At 36.0% G+C, this 27,020-nt stretch overlaps 4 protein-coding genes across 8 annotated transcripts in view; 2 read left to right on the top strand and 2 right to left on the bottom strand.

Annotated features, from left to right (window-relative positions):
- nemf (nuclear export mediator factor) overlaps window positions 1–8,425 on the top strand; it is a 13,864-nt gene extending 5,439 nt beyond the window's left edge. Inside the window, exons 19-32 of the mRNA XM_032500957.1 lie at window positions 1,337–1,394; window positions 1,517–1,575; window positions 1,656–1,776; window positions 1,864–2,128; window positions 2,261–2,303; window positions 2,412–2,461; window positions 2,595–2,736; window positions 3,224–3,301; window positions 3,486–3,686; window positions 3,792–3,827; window positions 4,046–4,152; window positions 4,233–4,276; window positions 4,365–4,444; window positions 7,007–8,425. Of these exons, the coding sequence (XP_032356848.1) occupies window positions 1,337–1,394; window positions 1,517–1,575; window positions 1,656–1,776; window positions 1,864–2,128; window positions 2,261–2,303; window positions 2,412–2,461; window positions 2,595–2,736; window positions 3,224–3,301; window positions 3,486–3,686; window positions 3,792–3,827; window positions 4,046–4,152; window positions 4,233–4,276; window positions 4,365–4,444; window positions 7,007–7,093 (1,371 nt within the window). The 3' untranslated portion in view covers window positions 7,094–8,425. The remainder of the gene's footprint in view (window positions 1–1,336; window positions 1,395–1,516; window positions 1,576–1,655; window positions 1,777–1,863; window positions 2,129–2,260; window positions 2,304–2,411; window positions 2,462–2,594; window positions 2,737–3,223; window positions 3,302–3,485; window positions 3,687–3,791; window positions 3,828–4,045; window positions 4,153–4,232; window positions 4,277–4,364; window positions 4,445–7,006) is intronic.
- Window positions 7,230–13,377, bottom strand: klhdc2 (kelch domain containing 2). Of its 4 annotated transcripts, none has more exons than XM_032500965.1 (14): window positions 13,279–13,377; window positions 12,337–12,631; window positions 12,168–12,247; window positions 11,968–12,085; window positions 11,674–11,786; window positions 11,386–11,470; window positions 11,109–11,192; window positions 10,797–10,877; window positions 10,602–10,660; window positions 9,398–9,507; window positions 9,239–9,311; window positions 8,996–9,083; window positions 8,844–8,896; window positions 7,230–8,762 (listed from the first exon to the last, which is right to left on the bottom strand). In XM_032500965.1, exons 2-14 carry the CDS (start codon window positions 12,601–12,603, stop codon window positions 8,639–8,641), a joined length of 1,335 nt encoding a protein of 444 aa, XP_032356856.1. In that variant the 5' UTR covers window positions 12,604–12,631; window positions 13,279–13,377; the 3' UTR covers window positions 7,230–8,638. The 4 variants fall into 4 exon arrangements, with proteins under 4 accessions (XP_032356856.1, XP_032356857.1, XP_032356858.1 ...); XM_032500966.1 differs by having other exon boundaries at window positions 12,337–12,628; window positions 13,279–13,366; XM_032500967.1 differs by lacking the exon at window positions 13,279–13,377 and adding an exon at window positions 12,871–13,104.
- Window positions 13,378–14,954: 1,577 nt separating this feature from the next.
- pole2 (polymerase (DNA directed), epsilon 2) lies at window positions 14,955–21,040 on the bottom strand. The gene is made up of 19 exons (XM_032501186.1): window positions 20,917–21,040; window positions 19,504–19,604; window positions 19,295–19,370; window positions 19,107–19,184; window positions 18,846–18,939; window positions 18,656–18,730; window positions 18,470–18,553; window positions 18,324–18,380; window positions 18,146–18,194; window positions 17,762–17,834; window positions 17,409–17,581; window positions 17,222–17,311; window positions 17,045–17,099; window positions 16,491–16,550; window positions 16,329–16,406; window positions 15,904–16,012; window positions 15,467–15,643; window positions 15,272–15,339; window positions 14,955–15,149 (listed from the first exon to the last, which is right to left on the bottom strand). The coding sequence occupies exons 1-19, from the start codon at window positions 20,985–20,987 to the stop codon at window positions 15,131–15,133; spliced, it is 1,587 nt and encodes a 528-aa protein (XP_032357077.1). The 5' UTR covers window positions 20,988–21,040; the 3' UTR covers window positions 14,955–15,130.
- Window positions 21,041–23,226: 2,186 nt separating this feature from the next.
- The window catches only part of LOC116670447 (kelch domain-containing protein 1), a 6,391-nt gene continuing 2,597 nt past the window's right edge, over window positions 23,227–27,020 (top strand). Inside the window, exons 1-6 of one of the 2 annotated variants that reach the window (XM_032500979.1) lie at window positions 23,227–23,368; window positions 23,702–23,815; window positions 24,945–25,015; window positions 25,270–25,387; window positions 25,634–25,746; window positions 26,667–26,754. In XM_032500979.1, the coding sequence (XP_032356870.1) occupies window positions 23,708–23,815; window positions 24,945–25,015; window positions 25,270–25,387; window positions 25,634–25,746; window positions 26,667–26,754 (498 nt within the window). In that variant the 5' untranslated portion in view covers window positions 23,227–23,368; window positions 23,702–23,707. Of the gene's footprint in view, window positions 23,369–23,698; window positions 23,816–24,944; window positions 25,016–25,269; window positions 25,388–25,633; window positions 25,747–26,666; window positions 26,755–27,020 lie in introns of both variants that reach the window. The other variant, XM_032500978.1, reaches the window with a different exon arrangement.

Raw genomic sequence — 27,020 nt, 5'->3', positions numbered from 1 at the left:
AGAACACCATCCCCACCGTCAAACATGGAGGTGGAAACATTCTGCGTTGGGGGTGTTTTTCTGCTAAGGGGACAGGACAACTTTACCGCATCAAAGGTACAATGGATGTGGCCATGCACTGTCAAATCTTGGGTGAGAACCTCCTTCCCCTAGCTAGGGCATTGAAATTGGGTCGTGGATGGGTATTTCAGCATGACAATGACCCAAAATACATGGCCACCAAGGCAACAAAGGAGTGGCTCAAGAAGAAGCACATTACGGTCTTGGAGTGGCAAAGCCAGTCTGCAGACCTTTATCCCATGGAGAATATGTGGAGGGAGCTGAAAGTTTGAGTTGCCAAAAGCCAGCCTCAAAACCTTGATGACTTAACATCTGCAAAGAGGAGTGGGACAATATTCCTCCTGAGATATCTGCAAACCTAGTGGCTAACTACAAGAAACGTCTGGCCTCTGTGATTGCCAACAAGGATTTTGCCGCCAAGTACTAAGTTATGTTTTGCAGAAGGGTCAAATACTTGTTTCCCTCATTAAAATGCAAATCAATTTATAACATGTTTGACATGCTTTTGTTATTATGTCTCTTACAAATACACCTATCATTAAAATTATAGTCTGATACATTTTTTTGTAAGTTTGTAAACGTACAAAATCAGCAGGGGATCAAATACTTTATTCCTTTACTATATGTATATATATTTAATACAAATTATTTCTCAGTCACTACCCACTATAATTAGATACAGTTAGGTATGACAAATAATGTATTCTACCATATACTAAACATTTAAAATGAAATGACTTGCTTAAAGGTGTGGCTAGAGTTTAGGTTGAAACAAGGTAGCATATTTAGCTTCTAACAAGCCACAAGGCAAAATATATTTGGAAACGTTTGCTGTTTCTTTATTACCATGATATTGTATAAATGTTTTTATTCTTTAACATATTTTATAACTGTTTGCCATCATTTACTGTAAGTTATATTCATATATTCTTATAACTCTTACAGTAATCATATATTCACATTCAGTGTTTCTTACCAAGACACATTGTGTGTATATTTGAGGCCTAATATATGGGTATTATTTGTGTTATTATATCTTTCTTTACTTACAAAAACCCTGTGAAAACAAACAAACATTTTTCTATTGCTCCGTATTGCTACTAGTGAGAAAAACTCCACAGAGGAACATACAGGTTCAGAGTGTGTTATTAGACATGTGGGGAAACATAGTCTACAAGCAGCAAAATTATTTAATCACATTGATACAGTGTATCAAATGTTGAAATGTTGGCATTTATTCCTAATTAGCGGTGTTGTATCACTTATTTGTGTTCAGGTGTCTAAAACAGCTCCCACTGGAGAGTACCTGACCACTGGAAGTTTCATGATCAGAGGTATGAAACACTAACATTTCCGTTGTAATCATTCTATAAGGCACCAGTGTAAAATATGAAAAGTGTAAATGCTAATGATGATGTCTAACAGAGGACCTAACATTTGACATATTTCTCTGCAGGAAAGAAAAACTTTTTGCCACCTTCTTACTTGATTATGGGCTTCGGATTCCTCTTCAAGGTAAATCCCATCATGAGCTGTGAGTTCATGTTTAAGTCTTTGTATTGAAACGATGATGTTTAATGCTGGTGTGTGTGCAGGTCGATGAGCAGAGTGTGTTTCGGCACCGAGGGGAGAGAAAGGTGAAGACTGTAGAGGAGGACATGGAGGACGTCACATCCAGAACTGCTGAGCTGTTAGAGGAGGGAGAGGAGCTGATAGGTAGCAGATACCAAAATGATTGATTTCATTTACTGTGTATGTAACAATGACAGTTGAGTGTTGGTACTGATTCTGTTGCTTCTGCAGGTGATGACAGCAGTAATGAAGATCAGGGTGAGGAAAGGGAGGGAGGACATGGAGAGACGGTAAAGCAGATTAAAAAGGTGGTTGAAGGGGTGGATGGTGCGGGAGGAGAACTGGCTGCTGTTCCTGAAGAGGACGACATTGAGGCGGAGCGAGAGGAGGATGGGGAGGAAGACAGCAGTGAGGAGAAGGAGATGAAGAATGAAGAAAGTGAAGAATTCAGCTTCCCGGATACAACCATCTCCCTCTCTCATTTACAGCCCAGCAGGTAATGTTACCACTACAATGCTAAAACTATAGTAAAGGAAAGGCCTTGTCCTGCTTTCTACAAGCCTTATAGTTCCATCCTTGCACCCAGCAATGAATGGTACTTAATAAAAGTGTCTCTCCCAATTTCTAGGAATACTCAGAACCCTGGTTTCAAAAAGGAAGTGACCGCTCAGGTAATTAGTTGCCATGTTAGGCCACATACAGTACAATGCAGCGATTTCATCAAAGTGAAATCCTAAAGGTATAACACTTGAAATTCATGTTGATGACTTTCTCTTCAGGTTGAAGTAGACTCACAAGGGAGGAAACACATGACTGCCAAGCAGAGAAGGTGAGTAAATGGTGTAAAATAACAACACACAGTTAGCATGTACTACTTCCTGTTAAGCCCATACCACAAACTTTCAGGCTTTTATTCACAGGTAGTGTTGAGACATGTGGTTGTTTTTTATCTTTGCCACTAGAGAAGAGAAGAAGAAGAAGCAGAATCAGGAAGGGTGCGACACTGAGGAGAAGACTGAGATTTCATCTGCTGGATCAGCAGTCGATCAGGGATCCAAAGGTGGAGGAGGCCCCTCCCAGCAGCCACCCAAGAGAGGCCAAAAGGTGAGAGAGGAGATTGATAAGATCAGATCTTCTTTTCTTAAGACCAAATCTAAAACAAAGTAACAATAATACCTTCGCCAATACATGGTGCTTTAAAGTTTACAAAGCTTTCCAAAGGAGATACAATTTACATCAGAAAAATATCAAATTCAAGACTAAACATAATCAAAAGAAATAAAACCAACAAACCTATAACAAACTAAAAGGCAAACAACACCAGTATAATTATTAAAAGCGTGAGTAGGAACCATGTTTTTCTTTTTCAAATCTGCAGCTACAACAAGTCATATTTTCTATCACATCACAAAATGGATGTAAACAGCATCAAAAGCGGAAACAAAATATAATACGTATTCAAGACATGACGGATCAACATCTCTGATAGAGCCAAGACCTTACCATTACCTTTTGTGTTACATGTCATAGTGAATTTATTTGATGGATCAATCTGGTTTCTGTGTGTAATTTGTGCCTGTTGTCACCGCAGAACAAGTTAAAGAAGATTAAAGAGAAGTACAAGGACCAGGATGAAGAGGACAGGGAGCTGATGATGCAGCTGCTCGGGGTGAGCATGACTAAAAGAAATGACCCTCGACACAGTCGTCGTACTATGCACTGTACAGTGACACATGAGAGCACACCATCTGCAACATTTAGAAGGAACTGCAACTCGGGTCTACACAGTTGTCATGTGCACAGTCCTTCAGACTGACACAATATTTAACTGTATAACCACTTTTCTTCTGTAGTCAGCGGGTTCCACCAAGGAGGAGAAGGACAAGGGGAAGAAAGGAAAGAAGGGGAAGGGTAGAGACGAACCCATCAGGAAAGCAGCGCCTCAGAAGCAACCCCCGAAACCCCGTAACGTGGAGGCCGCAGTGACAGGAGGAGGTGAGGGGGATGAGGAGACACCGCTTGGAGAGGAGGCCGGTCTTGCCGAGGAGGACAAGGTACGGGACTCAATCAAGATCTAATTCCAGTGTCTGACATGTAATATTTGTCTGCCGATGTTTACAAAGTTATCTGCCAAAACAAACTATTTCTTTTTCTTTCAGGAAGATGATGTGGACCAAGACAATCCTGGAGCAGAGGTGGGTTCTTAATGTACTTTTGACTGTGGAGAAATATTTTTAATAGTCAATAGAAATGAATCATTATTCCCTCTTTGATATGTATGTTTTCATTTTTTTATTTCATAATTCAAATAACATTTTGGGTCTAAATGCATGTTAATTCTGCATGGTTCATTTTAACCTACCAGTAAACTTACTACTGCACAAGTCTTCAGTTTTCCTTTGTGCTGCGTTAGGAAGCAGAGGATCTGCTCACCTCTCTGTCGGGCCAGCCCCATGCTGAAGACGTGCTGCTGTTTGCGGTGCCGGTCTGTGCTCCATACACCGCCCTGTCCAACTACAAGTATGTGCAAATAACCTTTCGCTGTGCTTAGAGACAAAGTGAAACTCGCAGGGTCTAAATGAGTTATTTTCTTTTGACAGACACAAGGTGAAACTGACACCAGGTTCTCAGAAGAAAGGAAAAGGTAATAATATCCATTCTAATATTATTTATTTTTTTACAGGGAAAAATATTGCTTTTAGAATTGCTTTTTATGTTTTTGTTTCTACCAGCTGCACGCACTGCAGTTTTGAGCTTCATGAAAGCCAGAGATGCCTCAACCAGAGAGAAAGACCTGTTCCGCAGTGTCAAGGTACAGAAGTTCACTGCATTTCTTTATGACATACTATACTATGGCATTTTATGTTTTTTTATGACATACTATACTATGACTTTGTAATGGTCACCCATACTATCTTCATGTGCAGCTTTTTCTTTATATGATGGGGAACATGCATTACGTGTATTTGTTTTTTGCTGTCACTTGTAAACATGCTATATCCTGTGAATTTTTATGACATACTTAACTATGACTTTTAAATATTTTTTATGATGTACTATGGTACGAAATTATTTAAGACATATTTCTGACGTACTTCATGACTTTAAAAGAAATATATTTAATGGCTATTACAAAGACTTTTTATGACGTACTATACTATGACCTTTATGACTTTTTATGACATACTAACTATTCCTTTGACATTTCATAAAAATTTCAAAAGAATAGTATAGTATGTCATAAAAAGTCATAAAATGTCTAGTATAGTTGCCATAAAAAATGATAAAAAGTCATAGTATAGTAACTATACTATGACTTTTTATCATTTTTTTAGCAATACATATTACTTTTTATGGCATTTTATGGACAAATACATTATGACTATTGACATACTATGCTATTATTTAAGACATGTTTATTATATACTATACTATGACTTTTTCGACATACTATACTATTACTTTTTTTCAACATGCTATACTATGAATTTTTTAAACTGTTTTCAACATTCTATACTATGACGTTTTTGACCTACTATACAATACTTTTTTTATCACATTTTCCACATAGTAGGATTTTTTTGACACTATACTATGGCTTTTTATAATTTCTTATGACAATACTATACTATGACATTTTATGATTTTTATGACATTACTATACTATTCTTTTGAAATTTTTATGACATACTGTTACTTTATATGGCATTTTATGACCTACATTTTTATGACCTACTTTATGATTTTAAAAAAAAATTATATTTTATGATATACTGTACTATGACTTTTTATGACATACTATACTATGACTTTATAATTTTTTATGACAGTACTATACTATGACTTTTGGCTATATTACTACACTGACGTTTTGATATACTATACAATGAAATTCTGAAATTACATATGATGTGCTTAATTTTAACTTTAAAAAAATATACAACTACACCAACTTTTTATGACATAATATAGTACTATTTTGACTTTTATGAAATCTTATAATAAGACTTTTTAACTACTTTATTACCCTACTATGATTTTTATGAGTTTTTTCAACATACTATACTCTGACTTTTTTTCGAAATTACTATACTATGACTTTTTTTGACATGCTATACTATGACTTTTTTTGACATGCTATACTATGACTTTTTTTGACATACTATACTATGACTTTTTTTGACATGCTATACTATGACTTTTTTCTCCCTTTTTTCAACATACTATACTATGACTTTTTTTGACATACCGGTACGATACTATGACTTCTTATCCCTTTTTTCAACATGTTATACTATGACTTTTTTATAACTCTTTTCAACACACTATACTTTGACTGTTTTTCGACATACTATACAATAACTTTTTTATCACTTTTTTCCACATACTATGACTTTTTCGACATACTATACTATGGCTTTCTATGACTTTTTTCAAAATACTACGCTAGTATGACTTTTTTATCTCTTTTTTTTTTACATACTATACCGTGGCTTTTTTATGACTTTCAAAATGCTGTACTATGACTGTTTTTAACATACTATACTATGACTTTTCCAAAATACTACATAGTAAATACTTTTTTTCAACATGTTTTGACTTTTTTTGACATACTATACTATGACTTTTTTCGACATATTATATGATGACTTTTTTATCACCTTTTTTTGATGTACTATACAATTACAATTTTCAACATGCTTTACAATGACTTTTTTTAGACATACTTTGACTTTTTTTGACATTTTCGAAATACTACACTGTGGCTTTTTTTTTTAAAACTTTTTTTGACATACTTTATAATGACTTATTATCACCTGTTTCGACATACTATACCATGACTTTTTTATAACCTTTTTGAACATATACAAATTCTTTTCTGACATGCAATACAATTACTTCTTTATCACGTTTTTTGACAAACTATACTATGACTTTCTTGTACTATGATGTCTTATAAATTTTTACTACAATACTATACTATGACATTTTATGGATTTTTATGACATACTATACTATGACTTTTTCAAATTTTTTATGACAGTACTATACTATGACTTTATTTGTATCACCCTTTTCAACATTGTATACTATATTACTTTTTCACCACCCTTTTCGACATAACTTTTTTTGACATGTTATACGATTACTTTTTTCGATATACTATGACTTATTTCTACTTGCTATACTTACTTTTTTAACATAGTATACTATGACATACTATACTATGGCTTTTTTTTGGTCATTTTTTCCAATATACAATTGTCTTTTTTCGACATACTATGACTTTTTTTATCCTTAGTTGCAGCACTAACTAAATTTGTTTTGTTTATAATTTAATTTAAACTGTATCTCCTAATATTCTGTGTTGCAGGATACTGATTTATCCAGAAACATGCCAGGCAAAGTTAAAGTGTCTGCTCCAAACCTGCTGGCTGCCAAGAAGAAAAGAGACGGGTGAACAGAGAGTGTGACACGGCCAACTCCATCTACATTTCAAGCATGAGCAATACCGGTTAAGATCTGATCATCAGCGTATAGTTCCCTTGTTGGATATCAATTTTATTTTAATTATACAAAGCTAAAAAAAACAGAACTTATGGTATGTGTTTATTCTTTGAGTATGAAGTAACAGTATCCATACAATTCTACAATAAAAAACACTAAGGGAACATTGTGCAAATCAGGCAAATACAAACAAAGCCCTACTGACATTAGGCATTTCAGTGCAACGTGGCTCAACATCCAATACACTTAGGGTAATGTTAAGTTTTTGTTAAAACAAGATTTAAATGCTACAGGAGCCATTCATGACAATTTAAAAAGGCTTTAAAAGCCCATTTTAGAATAAAGAACTCACATTTCCTCAACTATATAAATACACATAAATAAAAATGAACATTTCTGGGGGTTCAAAGAAGATATTCTTGCATAACAAAGCACTAGTTTTAGGTCTGTGAGAACTTAAACTACAACATTTAGCAAACCTCTGTATTAAAGAGTGTGCCAAACTGTTAAAGCAATCATTAAAGCAGCAGGTTCCCTAAAATTCTGCACTGTTAAAGCAAACATGTTTCAGCCTTGCACCACTGTGTTTAGTGTTAAGACAGACTATTTTCAGTTGGTTCAATTTCATAGGAAAACCCATTGAAACAGCAATGTCGAGCGACTGGAGTATGGCGGTTGTTCTCCAAGACTCTTTCCTTGACTCTTGGGTATACCTACACAATGTGCTACAATCTTGTGGAGGAAAGGAAAGTCCTGCCCAATTTCCAAACTATTTTCCCACACTAGCCCCCATAACACGGTATTTTCTCACAGGGTTTCTTTCTATGGTTTTCATGAAACGCTGATCATGAGATTGTGTTTTTTATTTATAATCTAAGTTTAGGGAGGTACTGTATCTACTACTTTACTGGCTAGTACAATATTAACACCTTGTATTAATAAGATAAAATATATTTTTGTGAGCATTAAACAAAACCTCTCTTAAACACAGAAGCACAGTCATAACATCACTGTACTTCGTTACTAAATGCTGACAAAAATATTTTATCTTAATCAAGTTTACTTATCCAGCACAGAAGTAGCAATCCATTTACCTTGGAAAACGTAAATAAAAACGATGCCATTATATTTTGGCTTTGCAGAAGAATGTATGCCTAGCAAAGAAATTGGATTTTTCTAGATTTTCTGCTCTCTTTTGATGTGCTGTGCATCATCTGCACTGCTACACCACTAAAGATTCTACTGGCTTTGCAACGGTTTGACCTATAAGAAATTATACAAAAAAGGTCACAAACAGGACAAGGATGGCCTGTGAACATTAATGCTGACAGTTACACAGCTGTTCACTATTGCTTAGAGCGTTTTTGAAATATGTCCACACACATTAAACTAATGCTCAAATAGGACTACCTGCTTTGAGAGTAACACTCATCTCATACAAACATACATACATACACTCCTATAAACCTCTGGACTAGATTCACAGTTTCCGTTTAGCCTAGGAGCCCAGTGTGTTGACACGTGCCATTCTCTGTTTGAGGCTGTGTAGGAGGTGTTTAGGCAAGCAGTCCCAGTAACTAGACAAACGCTCCCTGTGCTGCAAAACGGCTTCCATACAGAACCTGGAGAGTGGGGACAGGAAAATATAAGCACAAAATAATTAAAGGAAAACATCTCAGCTTCAGGTATATAATAACACTTACCGTACTAGTGATTTGGGCTGAACATTAAAAACCAGTAACTCGTTACTGTGAGCCTGTCGAGTAAAAATAAAGGAGTCAAATTCAGTAAAAAAAAGATTGTAATACATGTTAAATATATATATATTTATTTTTATACATGACTTGCAGCTTACCGCTCTGTGATGAGACAACAGGTTGTTGGCACACCCTCCAAACACAAACACCTCTCCATCAGGACCGGAGCATGCTGTGTGCCACAGCCTGAAATACAAAGCACAATGTCAAGAATTGTCAACATACACTATGTTGCTCATAGACACACACCCAAATGAGTGGACATCCCTGAGAGTCATTTAGCTTAACTTAAGTCTCCAAGCACCAAGCACACAGTGTTCAAAGTAAGATGAGAGGATTACCTTGGACTCTCTGTGTGACTGTGTTTGAAAGGCTTCCATTCATTTTTGCTTACATAGTACAGCCAAGCATCACCTGAAAACAGATAACTCTGTAAGACCAAAGACCATTTTGAGGTGGCAAGGGATTATTTGGTACACCAGAACAAGTGTCAGACTCACTCAGTGTCTCTCTGTCTGTGGTAAAACCTCCAAATAAGAAGATGTGGTCTGGTGACACAGGAGTGAAGGAGTGCCAAGACCGGCCCAGAGGACCCTGCTGGGGAACGCTCCTGCAACCAGGTCAGAGGGAAACATTAGAGTAAGAAAAACAACTAGAAAATGCATTTCCTGCAGAAAATGCTTTTGAATGTTGAAAAGCTAAATTGGATTGCTGGCCTTATTGTGTAGGTACTGTAGGTGAAGTAAAAAGAATAGTTGGAAAACTGGGAATGGTTTTAATAGTATAAAATTCATTGAAATGTAGAATATTTTGAGGTGAAAAAAAAGAAATAGTATGTATGTATAGTATAGCATGTTAAAAAATGATGAAAAAAAAACAGTATGTTGAAAAAAGCAATAAAAAGTAATAGTATAGTATGTCAAAAAAGTGCTTGAGTTATTTTACAGTATGTCGAAAAAATTGAAAGTATAGTATCTCAAAAAATGTGATAAAAATGTCATAGTATTGCAAGTTGAATAAAAGTCATAGTATGTTGCAAAAAGTCATAGTATAGTACGTTGAAATAAGTGATAAAAAAATTGGCAGTGGTGCTAACCACTGAGCCAGTGTGCCACCAAATAATTCATATTAAAAAGATTAATAGTATAGCATGTTGAAAAAATTCAATAGTCAAAGCGTAGTATGTCGGAAAAAAAATCATGAAAAGCCTGGACTGGGTGTTGAACTTGGGGCTTAGTCTTCAGAAAAAGCCTAAAAAAGCACTAAACTTAAACAGTGATAACACAAAAAAATATATCAAATAACTGAATTCATTCTAATTTCAAATAGCTGAATGTTTTGTAAACAGTTTAAAGTTTGAATGGCATCTGTAGGTGAAAGTGTGTGGGAGCAGTAGCATTTAGAAGTGGAAGAAGCATGAAAAGGATTTAAAGATTGCTCCATGACTTTCAATGTAAAAAGAAGAAATAAAATAACATTAAAATAGCAATACTATGAATACTGCTGAATCAGCACTCACACAATCAAGAGAAAGCTCAAGGGTAAGCATGTTCCAATGGAACAAGTGGAGGAAAGATGTATAACTTTTTAATCATGTTAGACTTGTCCATTTGCAAAAGATGACATGATATAAAGATGTTTTTTTAGTTTAAAATAGCAAGTGCCCAGATGATTCTGAATATTATTAAAAGAAACAATACTTACATTTCATGCCACTCCCATGTGTCCAGGTCAATGTAGTACAGGTCATTTAGTCTGTAGTTCTGTGGACCAAAAGATATGGTAGTAGGAAACAATCATTTGTAGTGAAAAGGTAGGTAAAATTAACCGTATGACAAGAATTGACAAAAAGAGGCTAAAGACGCCCACATCTGGAATTCCTAGTTTTAATGTCCTTACTTTGTATCTTCCCCCAAACACATAGCCTCTGTTACCAACTGTGGCACAAGCATGAGCTGCCCTGGGCGATGGGGTGTTCCCCTACATCAGGACATACCAATAGAGAGAATACATCATTTCAGGAGTCACAGGAAAAACTGATTATGGCAGGATAAAGGCAGGGACAATGGATGAAAATTGAAGAGATTGGTTTAAGTGGATGAGGCTTTTGTTGCTACTGGACAGTTGTTTGGCTCTCAACACGTGCCTGCATGCGATGTGCGTGATTACATTGTGTGAGATCATATTGGTAACATCTGTGGATGTGTTTACCTTGGTGTTGGGTTGGCTCCATATTGATGTCTCCAGGTCCAGGATGTGGATGTGGTTGTTCCAGCCTCGTCCAGGGCTGTCCCACTGCAGCATCAAACAAATCAAATATATTATGGTCAAATGTAATAAATTTGACTTTAAAAGGATATAGACACTCCAGCTGTTTTTTATAACTTGCTATGAAAGATTGTCCTTTAAATTTATCAAATTTGAAAATATACAATGACAAAAAGGTGTAACACTTGAAAGCACATGAAGAGGATTTTTGTTTACAGACCACAAGTGAAGATGATTCATCATATTCAAAAGTCCCTTGATGAAGTCCTTGAGCAGCGTAGCCATAGCCACCAAAGAATATAAGTCTGTGAAAACAATATAAGACAAAACTCCCTTAAAATAGATAATCTTTGACTACTCTTATTCATTTATTATTTTGTATTAACCACCCATACTATGGCTAATGTGATCACGTGGCTGAAACTTGATGGCCACATTAACTTTTTCTTAAGTGTGCCAGATGTTCAACAATACTTCGCCATTAAAATACAAGGTAGTCATTACTCACTTGTTCTTCTGAACCCAGCACCCAAGCTTGTCTTTGCAGGATGGAGGGAGTCCTTTAAGATCCCTCATTTCCTCCCAAACTAAGCTGGGAGCTCTCAGTGGCAGGCGGTAGATCTGCAAAGCATAGCACAAAATAAAAAATACTATATATATTCTGAAATATATATAATATTCTGAAATATAATCGCAAAACAGCAGACTGACGAGCTTCAATGTCATGATTAACCATAAGGCATTTGAAAACAACGGAGGATGTTAAGACACACACACACACACACACACACACACACAGTACCCTATTTGTGTTTCCCCTGGCGTGATGACCTCCAAATAAGTAGAGGACTCCATCAACACACACCCCACAGCTGCCTGACATGGACGTGTGCAGGTTACCTCCGGCTAAATGTTTTGTCCTGTGAACAGTTTTGTTTTTAATTTAAATGTAGTGGTGATGACAATGGTATCAATATGCAACTGAAATGTAACAGCTATTACCATACTCCTGACTCCATGTTGTACGTCCAGATCTCATTTCTTGGCAGATACAAGTCAAAGAATCCGTGGTTTTGAGCATTCTTGTACAGAGGGAGAAAAAAATGTAAATATGTAGACTGTAGTAAAAATGCATTTTTTAAGACATTTATCTAGCTAATAAACTCCTTACCTTGTATCCACCCCAAACATACATGATGTTTCTGTCAACCACTGCTATATGACCACTGCGCTCAGCTGGGGTATCTAACTCAAACGATTCAGATGCTTCAGTGTCCAAGGGCTGTTCATCCTCCACCTCCTCATCCTCATCTTCCTCTTCTTCGTCCATATCGTCATTTACCATCCAAGCAAACAGTCTGTCATCGTCTTCTCTGTCGGAGTCATTGTCATCCTCTTCGGCTGGCAGATCTCCAATGTCTTCCTCCATCGCTGCCATTATCTCTGCTATGTGTCTCTTGTGCCTGCTGTCATGGCGAGAAAGAGAAAACATCTAGCTAGCTAGGTTACTGCTGACAGGATTATTTCAAGAAGTTAGCTAGTTCTTTTACAATAATCGAATTTAAAATAGGCGAACAGAAAGAAATACCCACATTCAAAAACACTGGATGTCCGGAAAGTATGTTCAGCTAGTCATGTGAAAATAGGCAAAACATTTTCTCTGTTGAAGTAAACTAGCTAGTTCATACTAACGTAACATTCACACCTTCAACTGTTTGGTCCTCTTTTAGTCACTGTGTTAGCTAGCAAGCTTGAATTCTGCTAATGCAGGACAGATAACGATAGCTGGCAGCACGATAACTGCTGACCTACTTTGGAAGCTCATCTCTTTAGGTTACTAGCTACAACAATGTGCAGTTAGCTTAGGCTTTATCTTAGAAAGAAGGCAAAAGCTCAGAACAGCCAATGTAGCTATGTGTTTAAAATACCCCCAAACTACTGGTCACAGCTGTTCGTCAGTTAGCTAGCTAAATCGGCTAGCTAACGTTACAGAACGTTTGTAAAGTTGAAAATACAAAACATGCTCTAAATTTATATTGGTCACGTTAGTGTCCAATATAACTGTAACATGCAACTGCAGTTCTGGGTATAAATGAATTGCAGCCGTCTTTACCTTGAGATGTTTGTTTATCCTGCAAATTTCAAAACGCCATGTATATGAGGTCACGCAAGTGTTTTGGGGGGCACGACCGGAAGTTGTCGACTTCCTAAATCCGCCATCTTGATAAGGTCGGCATACAACCCCAAATCCATATTATTCCAAACTATATTTTTTAAAGAAATCAGGAGATCTTTATTTTATTTTCTAATTTCTTGTAAATTTCACATTAATAAATTATCAAGAGTTATCTAAAATTGATCAACAAGCAGCCTTTCCCTCATTGCTTGGAAATTGTGCTACACACATTACCTTTCCCCATTCAAAACTGTGGAATAATGGTGACATTATTGTTGGAAAAAAAACCTATCTAAGCAAAATTGGGTTGAGAAAGGTATTGTTTATGTACACAATCTCTTGGATACCAATGGGTTAATGTTTAGTTAAGAACAATTCCTTGTTGTTAAATCCTTTCCAGTATCCAACAGATAATTTAATGGGTTTATCTCATCTAATTAGCAAAGAAACTCCCACACACTGTGCAAAGAATAAAAAGTTTATTAGTAGGCAACGTTTCGTTTCTAGACCAAAATGGTGTTACCCCCCATGGTATCCCATCTAATGAAAAGTAATCGATTTCAAGAATCTTCTTTGATGATAAATTGTATTGACATTTTATGAAAAAAGGAAAATTACTCCTACAGGAAAAGCTTTTTGGAATAAGTTTTAGTGGCACTGATTGGCAAAGGGCATGGTTATTACCATATCAATTCTGTATTACCTATAGATATATGCTGTATATCCTTCAAATCTCTCTAAGTTCTTATATGTTGAAAATAAATACAGGTTTTGCAATGATGAACCAGAATCTATTATACATTTATTTTACTTTTCTATACATTCAATTACTTTTTGGATTTAAATTATGCATTAGATATTGTGTCAATCCACTAACAATGTCAAAATTTAATGTAAAAATATTTTTTTTTATTTTGAACATGAGGAATTTTACAGTGAATTTAACTTTTTAGTTTTATCTGGCAAATTTTACTTACATAAATGCAAAACAACAAATGGTCCACTAAATTCATACCTTTGTTGTAAGAATTCAGGTAATATATTAAGTCTCTAAAACTTAGACATAAAAAAGTAACAAAACAGTTATACTGTACATTAAACTTTTATAGAAATTATGTATTTTGTTTTTAATTTTATATTGTTTATTCATACCCCTCTATATACATTTTTACAAACTGTTTTTGATAGTAACACTACTTTTAATTATTTAAAGTCATTTTGTTTCTCTGGATCATTATTTTGAGTATGTGTCTGAAATGTATATTTTAATGAATTTTTTCAATAAAGTAGGAACAAAAAGGTAGGCATACGTGAGCGGAGTACACATGGATGTATTATATTAGGGCAGTACACCATCAGCTCACTTATCATTTAAAACAACCATACAGTCAATTTTCAAAGTAAAAGTCTTTAATTTGCACTTTTCATTGACAGTTTAAATACATCTACGTCTATTGCTTGGAAATACGAAAAATAAAAATCCTAATTTGGCACTCTATGATGGTGATGGAATTAAATTTCGACCAACTGTGAAGACATGCAAGGTAGAGTACAGTTTTTGAGATTGCTCAAAGTAGGTCTGATCATTGTGCATGCACAAATGTGTCAGCATGTTCAGTACCAAGAATAAAACCTTTATTATCCATGACCGAACATATATATACACGATACATACAAAATAAAAACACTACAGCGATTTGATTCCAAATCCATTTTAAACTTACAGTAACATACACAAGCAATATACAAAACACTTTAAACAGATCAATTTCTAAATCCATAATTTCCTTTACAATCCTTGAAGTTTGCTGTGAACACACAAGAACAAAACCGATTAGTGTGAGCAATAGTGATGGTTGAAATTAAAGTTATCTGTAGTTGTGAATGATGGGGAGAAACAAGTGAAACCTCCCCAGAACACACATCCTACCTGTCCTCAACAGTTCTGCTGGATGGGTAGTACACTTTGAATGTAAAGCCACTTCTTGGGAATGAACCCTGTAAAAATATATATATACAAAGTATGTGAGTGACAAATACAACATGAGTCCATATTGAGACAAGGCCATGATATTTTTGCCAATAGATAATTTGAAGTTCCCGCACTGTGGTTTCTGTTTCTTACCGGGTTGACACAGAGGCAGTCTGTGTTTTTGATGCTGAATGGGTCGTATTTGTCTGCAAAAACGATGACATCAGGGACTGGGTAAACACGCAGGGAGTAGTCGTACGCCCAGAATACAGGACTGACATACAGAGGCAGTGGAGTCAAGTGACCCTGGGATAGGATAGTCTTAACAAACTGCGGAGAGGAGGATGAAAATGACAAGGTAATTTATTTAAAACTTATAAGGACATTTCGCACTGTGTTTTGTTAGAAATGAGACCAGCCTATGTAGTTTACCAACATCTTTGCAGCAACACCTCATTGCTTAAGGAGCACTTAGAAAGGATGACAAAACTAACTTGAAATACTATGTACAAAGGCAAGTAAAACCTCTGACAACACAACACAACTGTTTCTGTTTAATGAGAGGTTTGTTCAGAGAAGCTGCAACTCACATGGTTTGGTATGTCAAGATTGTTACTGGGCAACCGGACACAGTTCCTGCACATCTTGTTGACCAGGTCTTCCCTGATGACGACGATCTCCTGGCTGCAGTATTGGATTCTGAGGAAAACAAAGCAGTTCACTTTTAGTTTCCAGAACAGAAGTACTATGTTATATTGTGTTTGTTGATCAGGGAAATGTATGCTATAAGCTAGTATTTATTTTATTTGCACGGTTTTCGGACATCTGATTATAGAAAGGGACTAAGTGTCAGGGAATGTTGTTTGTTGCTCTATTTCTGACCCCACTCCTGGTACCATGTAATGTTCTTATTTATCTATTTGAATAAAACATCAAGAGTTGAACTCGTGCTAGCTTCAACAGAACCATAACAAGTATTTTGACATTAATAATAAAAAAGCCTTATATGTTTTACCTGCATGGGTTAGTAGTGAACACTGAAAATGGCACCCTCTGTCGGAACTCCTCCGTGATGTGATCTGCCAAAGGAGGCCTAAGAAAAACATGTTTATCCACATTTGTCACCGAACAAAACTTGCATAATTATGTCAAAAAACAGGTGGCTCTTAACGTTTACCGTGGCAAGATCGTGCCTGGACCAGGGTCTTCAGGGCCAGGAACGAACACAAAGCGACAACTGCAGGACAAGAGTGAATACATTTATGTCAACAATATTGAAACTTAAATAAATGATGGTGCCCTGTGGAGTTTTCTTATAAACAAAACTTGTCATAAAATTCATTGTTACTCACCAAATGCAATGAGTGTATTCTTGAGCTTTAACAAACACATTTGATTGCATTTCCTTCCTTATAAAATATTTGAATAGCTGATTTATTAAGTTTACATTTAAATCCAGAATTATTTACATCCATGTTAACTAGCTTGCAGTTTGGTGGTGCATTGCAGCATATCTTGGCATTTTACTGCCACACATAGATCAGTGGAACAGTGTGAAACCATGGACAGTAATGTGTATCGGGACACCCATGTGCATGTACATCCTCATGCGCAAGATAAACCCACTCATTGAAAAACTGCTCCATAGCACTACTAGATGTCCAAAACTCCACAGGGAAGCTTTAAGAATAAACCAGCGCAGACTGGTGTAACAACGCTATATGATCCTACCTGCTGTGAATGCTGGGGTATGCACATATAGCATCAGCAAGAGCTTTCAATGACTCTGAAAAGACGTGAAAAACGTGTTAGATTTTGAAATGCTGTCCATTTATCCCTTTATTACACATCTCATCTTATCTCAAAAACGACAGTATGTTATGAGTGAAGAGGGCCCAAACGTCTCACCTTTGAGTGATTTGATCTGGGTTTTTCCATAGGGGGCAGAAGAGAAGTTACCACACAAAATGAAACAGGTGGGAGGCATCGTAGCATAGCCTGTAGAAGAAAAAAAAGTGAAGCTAAATGTGATTGGTGTCTCATAAAGTGCATATTCTTAACCTGTAAAGTCTAATACTATGGGGCTATACCAGACCTGAGAACATGATGTTGAGCTTTTCCATCACTTCAACGCTGTCCAGCCACACATCAGAAACAATTACAAACATGGCGTCTTCATTCTCCTCCTCCAGCTGCTTCAGCTTGGCTGAAGCCTTCACCGAAGTGGTGGATGGACCACCAAAGAAGTTCAGATTGCCGTAGTATGCCCTGGCAATAAAGCAAGGATATTCAGTGACTCACTGTTCTTTTACATGAAGCTGTGTCCTTTATAACAGTTTCAACAAGAGTTAAGTATTCTGTAAAAGGTAACCTAATGCTAAACTGCAAGCTGAAATACATCATTTTTAAATTTATATATAATATTGTATTTGGAAACGCAACACTGACCTTGTGCCTGATGATGGCTCTGTTGGTGGAAACCCAAACCCATTGACATGGAAAACCGAGTCCTCATACCAACCTTAATAAATAAAAATACTTTAATAAATATATAAATTATTTCTTATTCACCGATGTACCTGTGCGCTTCTCGTTTTACTTGTTCAATTTTAGTTGTTACATCAAATTGTTTTTTATATCATTTTAAACTGTATGCATGTCTAAAGTATTTTATCTCCTAGCCCTAGCTAAGTGGCTTTTTTTGCTTGTCAGGTCACCATTGTAAATAAGAACTTGTACTTAATGACTTGCCTGTAAAAATAAAGGAGAAATAAAAATCTCATCTTTTTTAAATTTGCTTTACTGCAGTTGTAGTAGTAGGTGTCAGCTTACCCTCTGCCAGTACAAAGCAGGACTCCGTGTAAAGGCCATTATGAAACTGGTGAGAATCTAGTTAAGGAATACTTTGACTTTATTATATATATTTTTTTTATAAAAATAATAATAATAAAAAAAATATATATATATATATTTTTTTTTAAGCTGCTCCAACAAATTCATGAAAGGATATTGCTTTGGACATGTTGAGCTGTACTGTTCCACTTGGGTCCTCCAAGAAAAATGCACCCTTAAAAAATAAGAAATGTTTCAGAAACTGTTTTAAATTTACATTTGACTGAAAAATAGACAGGAAAGAACTCTTCATCATGAACTCACCTCTTTCATTTGTGTAACCATCCCTAGTACAATCACCTCTCCCAGTTTAGATGTGCTACCAAGCAGTGCTTCAATTGTCTTGAGCTAGAAAAGACAAATCACAAACAAACAAACAAAAAAATCTGTTAGCCAAACGCAAAACAGTAAGATATGTTTAATTTAAATTCATGTTTTAAGATGCGTTACCTGAAATTTGTTTTGACCCTCTTCAACAGCAGCACCTATTGCAGGTGGGGTGAAGAGCTGGTGTCGATGTATACGCTACAAATATATGTCTGTATAAATACAACATGATGCAAGGTACACATAATAGGCATAGCAGTAAAGAGAGTGGGTAAGTTCACCAGTCTGTAAATTTGGAACTGTGCTCACTCACCTGTTGTAAGATGGTGTAGCGCTCCCTAAACAGTTCAGCTTTGTCTTTGGCCAAACCACACAGACTGGGTGCTGAATGGCTCGTCATACTAATGCTGAATAAAAAACCAAAATGAAAAACTTTTAAAACTTTGTCTGCAGTACATGTACAGTAAGTGTATACACTTGGTCTAACACCAGCAGCAAAAATGTAGCATTTCTAATTGAAATAATTATGGGCTTACATTAAAACAAACAAGAAAGAAACTGTCCCTTTACTCACGGTACAAATTTCTTCCGCTCCACACTGTAAATGTATCTGGGAACATCAAAAGCTCCAATGATGTTGAAAACATTATCTCTGGAAGAGATGTAAACAACTTTTAGCTAAAGCTATACAACCTCGCAAAACGTAGTTTGTAGTGAAATTGGTGCATCATGATCGATCAAATCAATAGGAAAAACCCTTACATGGTTTCATCACAAGACTGAGTGCAATCCTGAACAGCAATCTCCACCACAGACAGTTCTATCATACTAGAGGACACTGTTAGAAAACACAAACTGTGGTCACAACCTGCACGCACGCTTCAGGAATACACATTAACAGAGTAACCAGGCATTTAGCAGATTGTGCACTAAACACACTGTGATCTAGAGACACATAGGACTGTACTTACATGGTTGCTTTTCAACTGCATCCAGGACCTTTTCAATAATATCATCCAGTTCAGAAGCATTGACAGACTCCAGGGCCTCCACAAGGTATCTGCTGGCGTCACTGGAGCACAAAACAAGGAAACATGCATATGTTGTTATTGTTTCTTCCCTTTGACTGCTGATATGGAACTAGAAAAAGCTTTTTCCTCAAGAAAATTTGGCTTTAGAAATAATATTAACAGCCTAAAATGTTTTAAAATGCAAATTGTTTGCTTGCTATATATCACACAACACATTTATGCACATCAGGATTTTAAGTGTCCCCTTATGTATGAGCATGACAGGAGTTGAAATGTCAGTTAAAGTGTAGCCTATTTAATGAATGCAGTTAAGGTTAATCAGAGCTCTAACTTACACAATTCAAGAGTAAGCACTGTCACACGTAGTAGGGATGGCTTTGTGAACCAGTGTCTTTATTTCTGAGCCCACTAGATGGCGCTCTTGGTTTAAGAGAAAGGCGTGAGGCATTGCAATTCAGTGTATTCTCAACCCTTTGTTGAACAGAGAGTGCCATCTAGTGGGCTCGGAAAATATAGACACTGGTTCACGAAGCTTCATTTGGCCATCACTAGTGATTAGGCATGATCTGGAGAACACACAAAAAAATACTTGATTGTAAGGCAAGCATGTGTATCCCTGTCTATGACTTCTGCTAGAAACTAACTAGAAATGTCTCCAAATTCACCAAGGGTATTAGGCATGATCTGAAGTATATAGAAAATAAAATACTTGATGGTAGGTCCGCATCTGTGCATTATAGAGAGTGGATAGATTTTGTGGTAGACCAAAGGGAAAGTGTATCTCACTATTACTTTTGCTAGAAAATATAAACTTCTCCATATTCACCGAGGTTATTAGGCAAAGAATAAACAACATAAAATACCTGATGGTAGGGCAGAGACTGCATTACAGAGAGATATGTTTTGTAGCAAAATGAAAATGCAATCTGAAAGAGTGTGTATGATCCCTGCAACCGGCTGATGATTCAGTTAAAGTTAAAGTGCTGAATCTAAATGCCTGCAGTAATTTCTCTTCAACTAAGAGGGCAAGAATAAAAGCAGTTTAAATATAGCTAGACGTGTAAAGTCAGAATAACGTTAACGTTAGTTAAATGGTCAGTTCAAGTGTAATGTTGAGTGATTAAAGGTACCACAAGGTATCTCCAGGCTTCAGTGGACTACCAAACAATTAAGAAAACATGAAAATCTCCACAAAAACAGCCTGCAGCATGTTACTATTTCCTGTGCAGCGTCCAGACCATCGCTGCCTTAGGAGGGACATTAACGTCAGCTCTCCTGCTGCACGAACGGCAATACCCTTACATTAGCAAAAAAACATTATTAACAACGTTTAACTATTACTAAAATACATACGGTCGTAGTATAAGTCCCCGCATTTTGAATCCAGCGGACACTTTTGTCTTTATTTTGCGAGCAACATCCATGGCTGTTACAGTCCAACTCAAGATTTGGCGCTAAATACCGAATACATCTCCACTTCCGCATGTTTCATCACTTCCGCTGAAGAATCACGCACTCCTCACAGACCCCCAAAAAACGTGTAATATATTTTTTTAGATCTTAAATCACTTGAATGTATACTTTTTCAACTCTCATGTCAATCTGTATAATATTTACCTTTGTGTTTTGTTGTAATCTAATTCACTAGCACGTTTTACCGTTTTATCATTCGAAAAGCATGAATTTGATTACATATTCTCCCTCCGTTATTATTATTATTATTATTATTATTTTTTACCGTATTGGATAAGAATAACTTTCAGCACAGTGGCATCTGATGGGGATTTTATTTTGATAAGACCGGAAGTTGTCATTTTTTCTGGTTGTTTTGACCATGGACTGACAAAGACATGGGTACGATGACACAATGTAAACTGATCATTAGCCTACAGTCAAGTACAATACAACATACACATAACAAATGACATTCATTACATCAAATACAGAGCATACAGAGGTACAGTCACAGTCTCAATAGGCTTAGGTGGACAAGCTGGTAAGCAGAGAAAAAAGAAAAAGAAAAAAAAACTTTTTATTATTATTAATAAATCTTCGAAGTCACAGACGACTCATAGACCCAGAGTTCTTACGGCCTTGGTTATTTTTTGACTACTTAATTAAATCAATATCATTTCTGAACTCAGTCATAAAACCATAAAAAAGGTTTAGAACTGAATTTGTTCCTATGGATGTGGTATCTAGCATATAGAAATAAAAGATTTATAACGAAGCAATTACCTTTGTATTCAGCTTCAAAGACAAACATACCAACGAAAACATCCTTAAAAATCAAAATGAAAAAGCTGGGATTCATACTTTATGAATGAATTTTAGAAACTCTGACCAGCCTTTTAGGCCTACTGTTTGGGGACAACAAGATGTGACACGTTTTCATCTGCGCTATTACAAAACGAGCAGTTTTGTAATAGCGCAGACTCAGTATCCTGTTTGTATCTTTCAAGGAAGTAGTTAGCTGGGTAAAAGCTGTGTAAACAAAACTTCTCTCACTTTATAAGTAACAAGTTATTTGAAGTAACGACCACACTTTCTTCCAAAGATATCCTCTACTCTACCATTCTAGTATGGAATACCATGGGAATAGTAGTGGTCACTCTGAAATAAAGCTCTAATTTTCCTACTAATGCCGCAATTTTCTGTTGAGAAACACAACCCCCCTTTAACAACTTTATAATTAAAAAATAATAATAGCATATTCCTTTACAGTTACTGAAATTTGATATCTTCTTAGGAATTCTGAGTATTCGGATAGTTTACCATTCGGAGCAAAAAGTTAACTAACAAGTGTAATGTTATTGTTAAACCAGTTTAAAAAAAGAGAGACGTTTTTATAGAGAATGTTGTTATTCCAAATGTACCATTTGTGAGGTGAGAAGTTATGCTTAAATATATTTATTTAAATATATTTATTTAAGCATAACGCCAAAAACGTTTGCTTGTGAAATTTAGACAATTGGACTGGAATTTTACTAATCTAGTAATTGCACATCAATTTTGATTTTAGAAAGAATCCATAAATAAATAAATAAAGATAAAGTTCCATAAGGATGCAGGGTTACTGGCAAACTGTCTAATCCATGACACACTGTAGTTTGCCTGTTTATGTCACATGTATGCTACATGATGTTGTGGGTTACATAAAAATGTAAGTGCATTAGCTTGAGTAGCCTATGTACAGAGGTTATATTTAAAAAAAAGAATTACATCAACAAATACATATTATATTACATTCACAACTTTGTTTTATTATTGAGGATTCATAATAAGGTGTTATTTTTTTAAACTGCTATCTGGTTGCTGATTTGTCCAAACACATATAATGTTAAATGTATTTGGGGAACTCTGAATAAACAGTGTTATTTCACATGGAATGTTGTGATTTTATTTTGCCGTTTTAACATTTTTTTCTAAAAAGGGCATCGCATCTGCAGATAAACAATTATGTCATGGGATATACTGGCACGGGTAGGATTTGAACACCAATCTCGAGAAAAAGGCCCACCCTCTTTGACCAAACCTCTGTGTAACTCAACAACAGAGAACGAACAGCACTTTATGCACATTACAAAACTCGGGGCCTCTGGCAGAAAGCTTTTATTTTGACAAGCCTAAACAGGAAGTCGTTTTTTTTAAGCCGTTTTGACAGCTGACAATAGCTGACGCAGTGGAACCTTTCTTTAACTGTCTGTGAGCGGAACGACGGTCGCTTCTGCTGGGTTCTGGCGTCCGTTCACAACATGAGAAAACAACTACAACACCACATCTAAAAGCGTACCACAGCACGCAAGTAGGTTTATTGTTTCTGTGGAAAAAAAGTTCAAATTATTCCTGTGTTGTGGACAGCGTTTGTTAGTGGTTTTATCTGCTATACTACTAGCCCTCCAGATATGGCTTCCAATTTTGTACGAAATATAGCATACTTCAGTCATGTTCATGTTCAAACCGATTACAACATCAGGAGAGCTTGTTGGCTGCTGTGTCAGCTCTGTGTTCTGTTTTATGTTCCTGACTATTAAAACTGCAGCTAAGAATTTAGACGACTTGAGACTTTTGTAATTATGTTAGGCTCAAAGGCAACTTATTTCACTCTCTTTTTTTTTTTTTTTTTAATTAAAAGCAGCCAGTCATGGATTCCGCGTTTGAGAGGCACTGCTCGGAGCTGGTGGCCCGGGAGAGGAGCGGACACACGGCTGTGGTGGAGGACACCCTGCTGTATGTGTGGGGAGGCTACATGGTGAGAAAAACAAACTTACACATTACCAAAACAGCTGTGTTACGTGCTGTTTAACTAGCTGGCATGAGGCCAATTTCTGCGTTATAAATGTGGGGGGAATAAGTACATTTACTCAAGTTTACTAGCTAAAGTTATCTTGAAGTACTTCTCTACACTAACGTTTCAGATTAAAATATTGCCATTTTCACTCGACTAAATTTAATAGCTCTTATCTTTTTTTCTGATTAAAATGTTACTGCAAACATATGATCACCTTGCGAAATATGATCCATGGTTACAGATAACACTACAAGATGCTGCTTGTTGGGACATTATTGATAATACATCAATAATAACACTGTAATGGAATAAATATAATAAAATGGCCCAGGTCATTGTGCACAACAAGTACTTTTACTTTTGATACTTAATGTACAATGCAGATAATACTTCTGTACTTTTACTCTAACATTTTAACCCTTGTGTTGTCCTACCGAGTCAAAAACTGACTGAAAGTTTTCACTAACACCACCTTACTACCACTAGTTTTACACTAGTTTTTGGGATTCATGGTCAAAAACCCTCATTTATATTGAATGGTACCTAATATTTGAGTTAAAAAAGTATAAATTATGAATCATTTTGACTAACAAGATCAGAGGAACGTACAGATGAGATTAGTCAGGAATTTAAAGTGATCAATTGTATTTGCAAAGAGCGTTGTATGGAATCCAATCCATTTTTTGTGGTAATCTGATTAAAAAAAAACATTTTTCAGATAGACATTTTTTAAAGAGGACAACAGGAAGGCTAAATGTTTTGCTATTTTTTACGAGGTGGTGTTACTACTTTTACTTAAGTTAAATATCTGACTATTTCCTCCACCATGTTTATGCAATACACATATACACAGTACAAAAGATACAGTCTACTTATAAGTAAATAAACAAAACTGAGCAATCCATCAGTTAGCATGCTGATGTGGTTTAGAGCACATTTTCAGAATTTTAGTTAGATACTTTTGCATTTGTCCTGATTATTTTCTTTTGTGTTGACAGGCTGTAATTCTGTAGCTATGACAGACTTACGTATTAATACTACACATATTTAAAATAAATAAATAATAATAGACATTTTGTATTCTCTACAGTCAATTGCTGACAATGAAGTGTTCCTTCCCAATGATGAAATCTGGGTGTATGACTTAGAACGAGGTGTATGGTAAGAATATTAAAAAATTCCAAATGTGCCTGTTTGTGGTCAAAACAAATAAAAAGAAAATGACAAATGACTTTGTTTTGACAGCTTTCGGGGGATTTCCCTACTAATTTTGACACAGCCCAGTCATGTCACATTTGTCCTATGTTAAGAATGACAAGCACTCAATAGATTTCTGCTTCGGCAATGTAAAAAAGTGTCATTAAATAAGTGAATGTGAGTAGTTTATCCACGTTATCTACGCTCTGTTTTTGAAGGGAAGTGTTTCACATGTCAGGGGAAGTCCCTCCCTCTATGTCCGGGACCTGCGGCTGCTCTCTGAATGGACACTTGTACATATTTGGAGGTTGTAATGACAATGGGCAGACCAATCAGGTGAGGCTGATAACTGATGCTCCACACAGCATGACACCTTAATTATGGTTTACTCTGCATAAACTACATGCTTTCTAAATAGATTTTTCTGTGGTTAAATAATAACTATGAACACCAAAGTATGTGTAAAATATTCTGTAGGGTGCGAGTACACTGACACAATTCAGTGTGAACACACCTAAAGGTCACAGCGTAGACTGAGCAACGTCGACATGAAGAAGTGATCAGTGTTTGACTTCAAAACAGATCTACTGTGTGAACCTGACAGACGGTAAATACACGTGGAGGAAGATCATACATGAGACCGGTTCTGCTCCCTCACCTCGAGACAAACTGTCCTGCTGGGTTTACAATGGAAAGTAAGCACAATGAAAATGAATTTTTTACTGACTTCTATTTCCAGGACTGTATGACTGCATAATGCATTGCTGGGCAAATTGTGGTAGTAACTTTATAAACTACTGCTTCATTATTACTGGACAAAACCCAGGTTTGGAGAGTTGGACACTGACTTTATGGGAATGGGTAGTTGTGTGTTAACCCTTGTGTTGTCCTCAGGTCCAATTTGACCCGTTTCTTTTTTATTTTTAATAGCAGGAACTTACCTTTCTTTCAACTAAAATAACATGGATGCCATACAATGTTCTTCAGGTACACTCAATGATTACTTTCACCAAATTTTGGTTGTTTTATTACATTTTTATTGCATTTTAAAAAAGTGGCAGAAACTTCGGAAGAAATGACAAAAAAAAGAGAGAAAAAGTGCTGAAAAAAAACAGAGAAATTGTTTTTGTATACTGTCGTAAAAATTAGGCTATGGATTTGAAAAAAACGTAGAAAACCTCCCCAGCAAAAACATTGGAAAAAGCGCCAAAAGGTGATAGTTGATGGGAAGACAACACAAGGGTTAAATTAATTTGGCTTCTGCATCCTTTATCCATGGTTTTTTTTTCAGTTGTATACTGATTGTTTTCATGTGGGGATTTTTTTTGATGAAGACCTTGCAGGTCAAAACGTTAAATAAACGTGTGCGGACTGCTTCTCCTTGTCCTTTGTTGCTGTTTTGTCCTGCACCTGTACCCAACTGTGGTTGTATGTTGATGTTATATATTCCATTCCCCCTTTCTTTGTCTCAGTAAATTAAAAGCCATAATCTTACATTTGTGATATCCTTACTGGCATTTTTGGCTTTGTTCTTCAATCTTTGTTGCTGTAACGACTAAACATCCAAAAGGTATTTTGTCTGCATTTGTAATCATCTTTATTTAACGTTCTCCAGGATCATCTACTTTGGAGGATATGGTCACAAACTGCTGACCAATGTCGATAGCAGAAACAGAAGCTTCATTGTGGATGAAGGATCATGGGTAATGTTTTTTATTGACTATAAATCTGTCATTGGTGTCCATAGATGTTTGCTACAGCTACAGCCATGGTTTGTTATCCTATGGATAGTAGTGGGAAGCATAGGCATTGAATATATTCTCAAAACAAATCAGTGACACATATTCAGTAATTTAGAGTTCTTGTAGTTTTTTCTTAGTCTGGCAATCACCGGACCAAGGCAAGCTCTGTATTTTCTCTGCACAAGAGGCATGACCAACGGGCATAGTTCAAATGACTCTGTACGCAA

The sequence above is a fragment of the Etheostoma spectabile genome, chromosome 20, assembly GCF_008692095.1.
Source record: "Etheostoma spectabile isolate EspeVRDwgs_2016 chromosome 20, UIUC_Espe_1.0, whole genome shotgun sequence".
Classification (NCBI taxonomy): Eukaryota; Metazoa; Chordata; class Actinopteri; order Perciformes; family Percidae; genus Etheostoma; species Etheostoma spectabile.
This window is presented reverse-complemented; position numbering and strand designations above follow the sequence as displayed.

Coding starts and splice junctions, on each gene's coding strand:
- klhdc2 (XM_032500965.1), bottom strand. CDS start 12,603: ATGGCAGCGATGGAGGAAGACATTGGAGATCTGCCAGCCGAAGAGGAT. Junction 12,086..12,167: donor AACATGGAGTCAGGAGTATG/GTAATAGCTGTT, acceptor AACTGTTCACAG/GACAAAACATTTAGCCGGAG. Junction 11,193..11,385: donor ATGAATCATCTTCACTTGTG/GTCTGTAAACAA, acceptor TTGATGCTGCAG/TGGGACAGCCCTGGACGAGG.
- pole2 (XM_032501186.1), bottom strand. CDS start 20,987: ATGGATGTTGCTCGCAAAATAAAGACAAAAGTGTCCGCTGGATTCAAA. Junction 18,381..18,469: donor TGGTTACACAAATGAAAGAG/GTGAGTTCATGA, acceptor TTATTTTTTAAG/GGTGCATTTTTCTTGGAGGA. Junction 15,340..15,466: donor ACTGCCTCTGTGTCAACCCG/GTAAGAAACAGA, acceptor ATATTTTTACAG/GGTTCATTCCCAAGAAGTGG.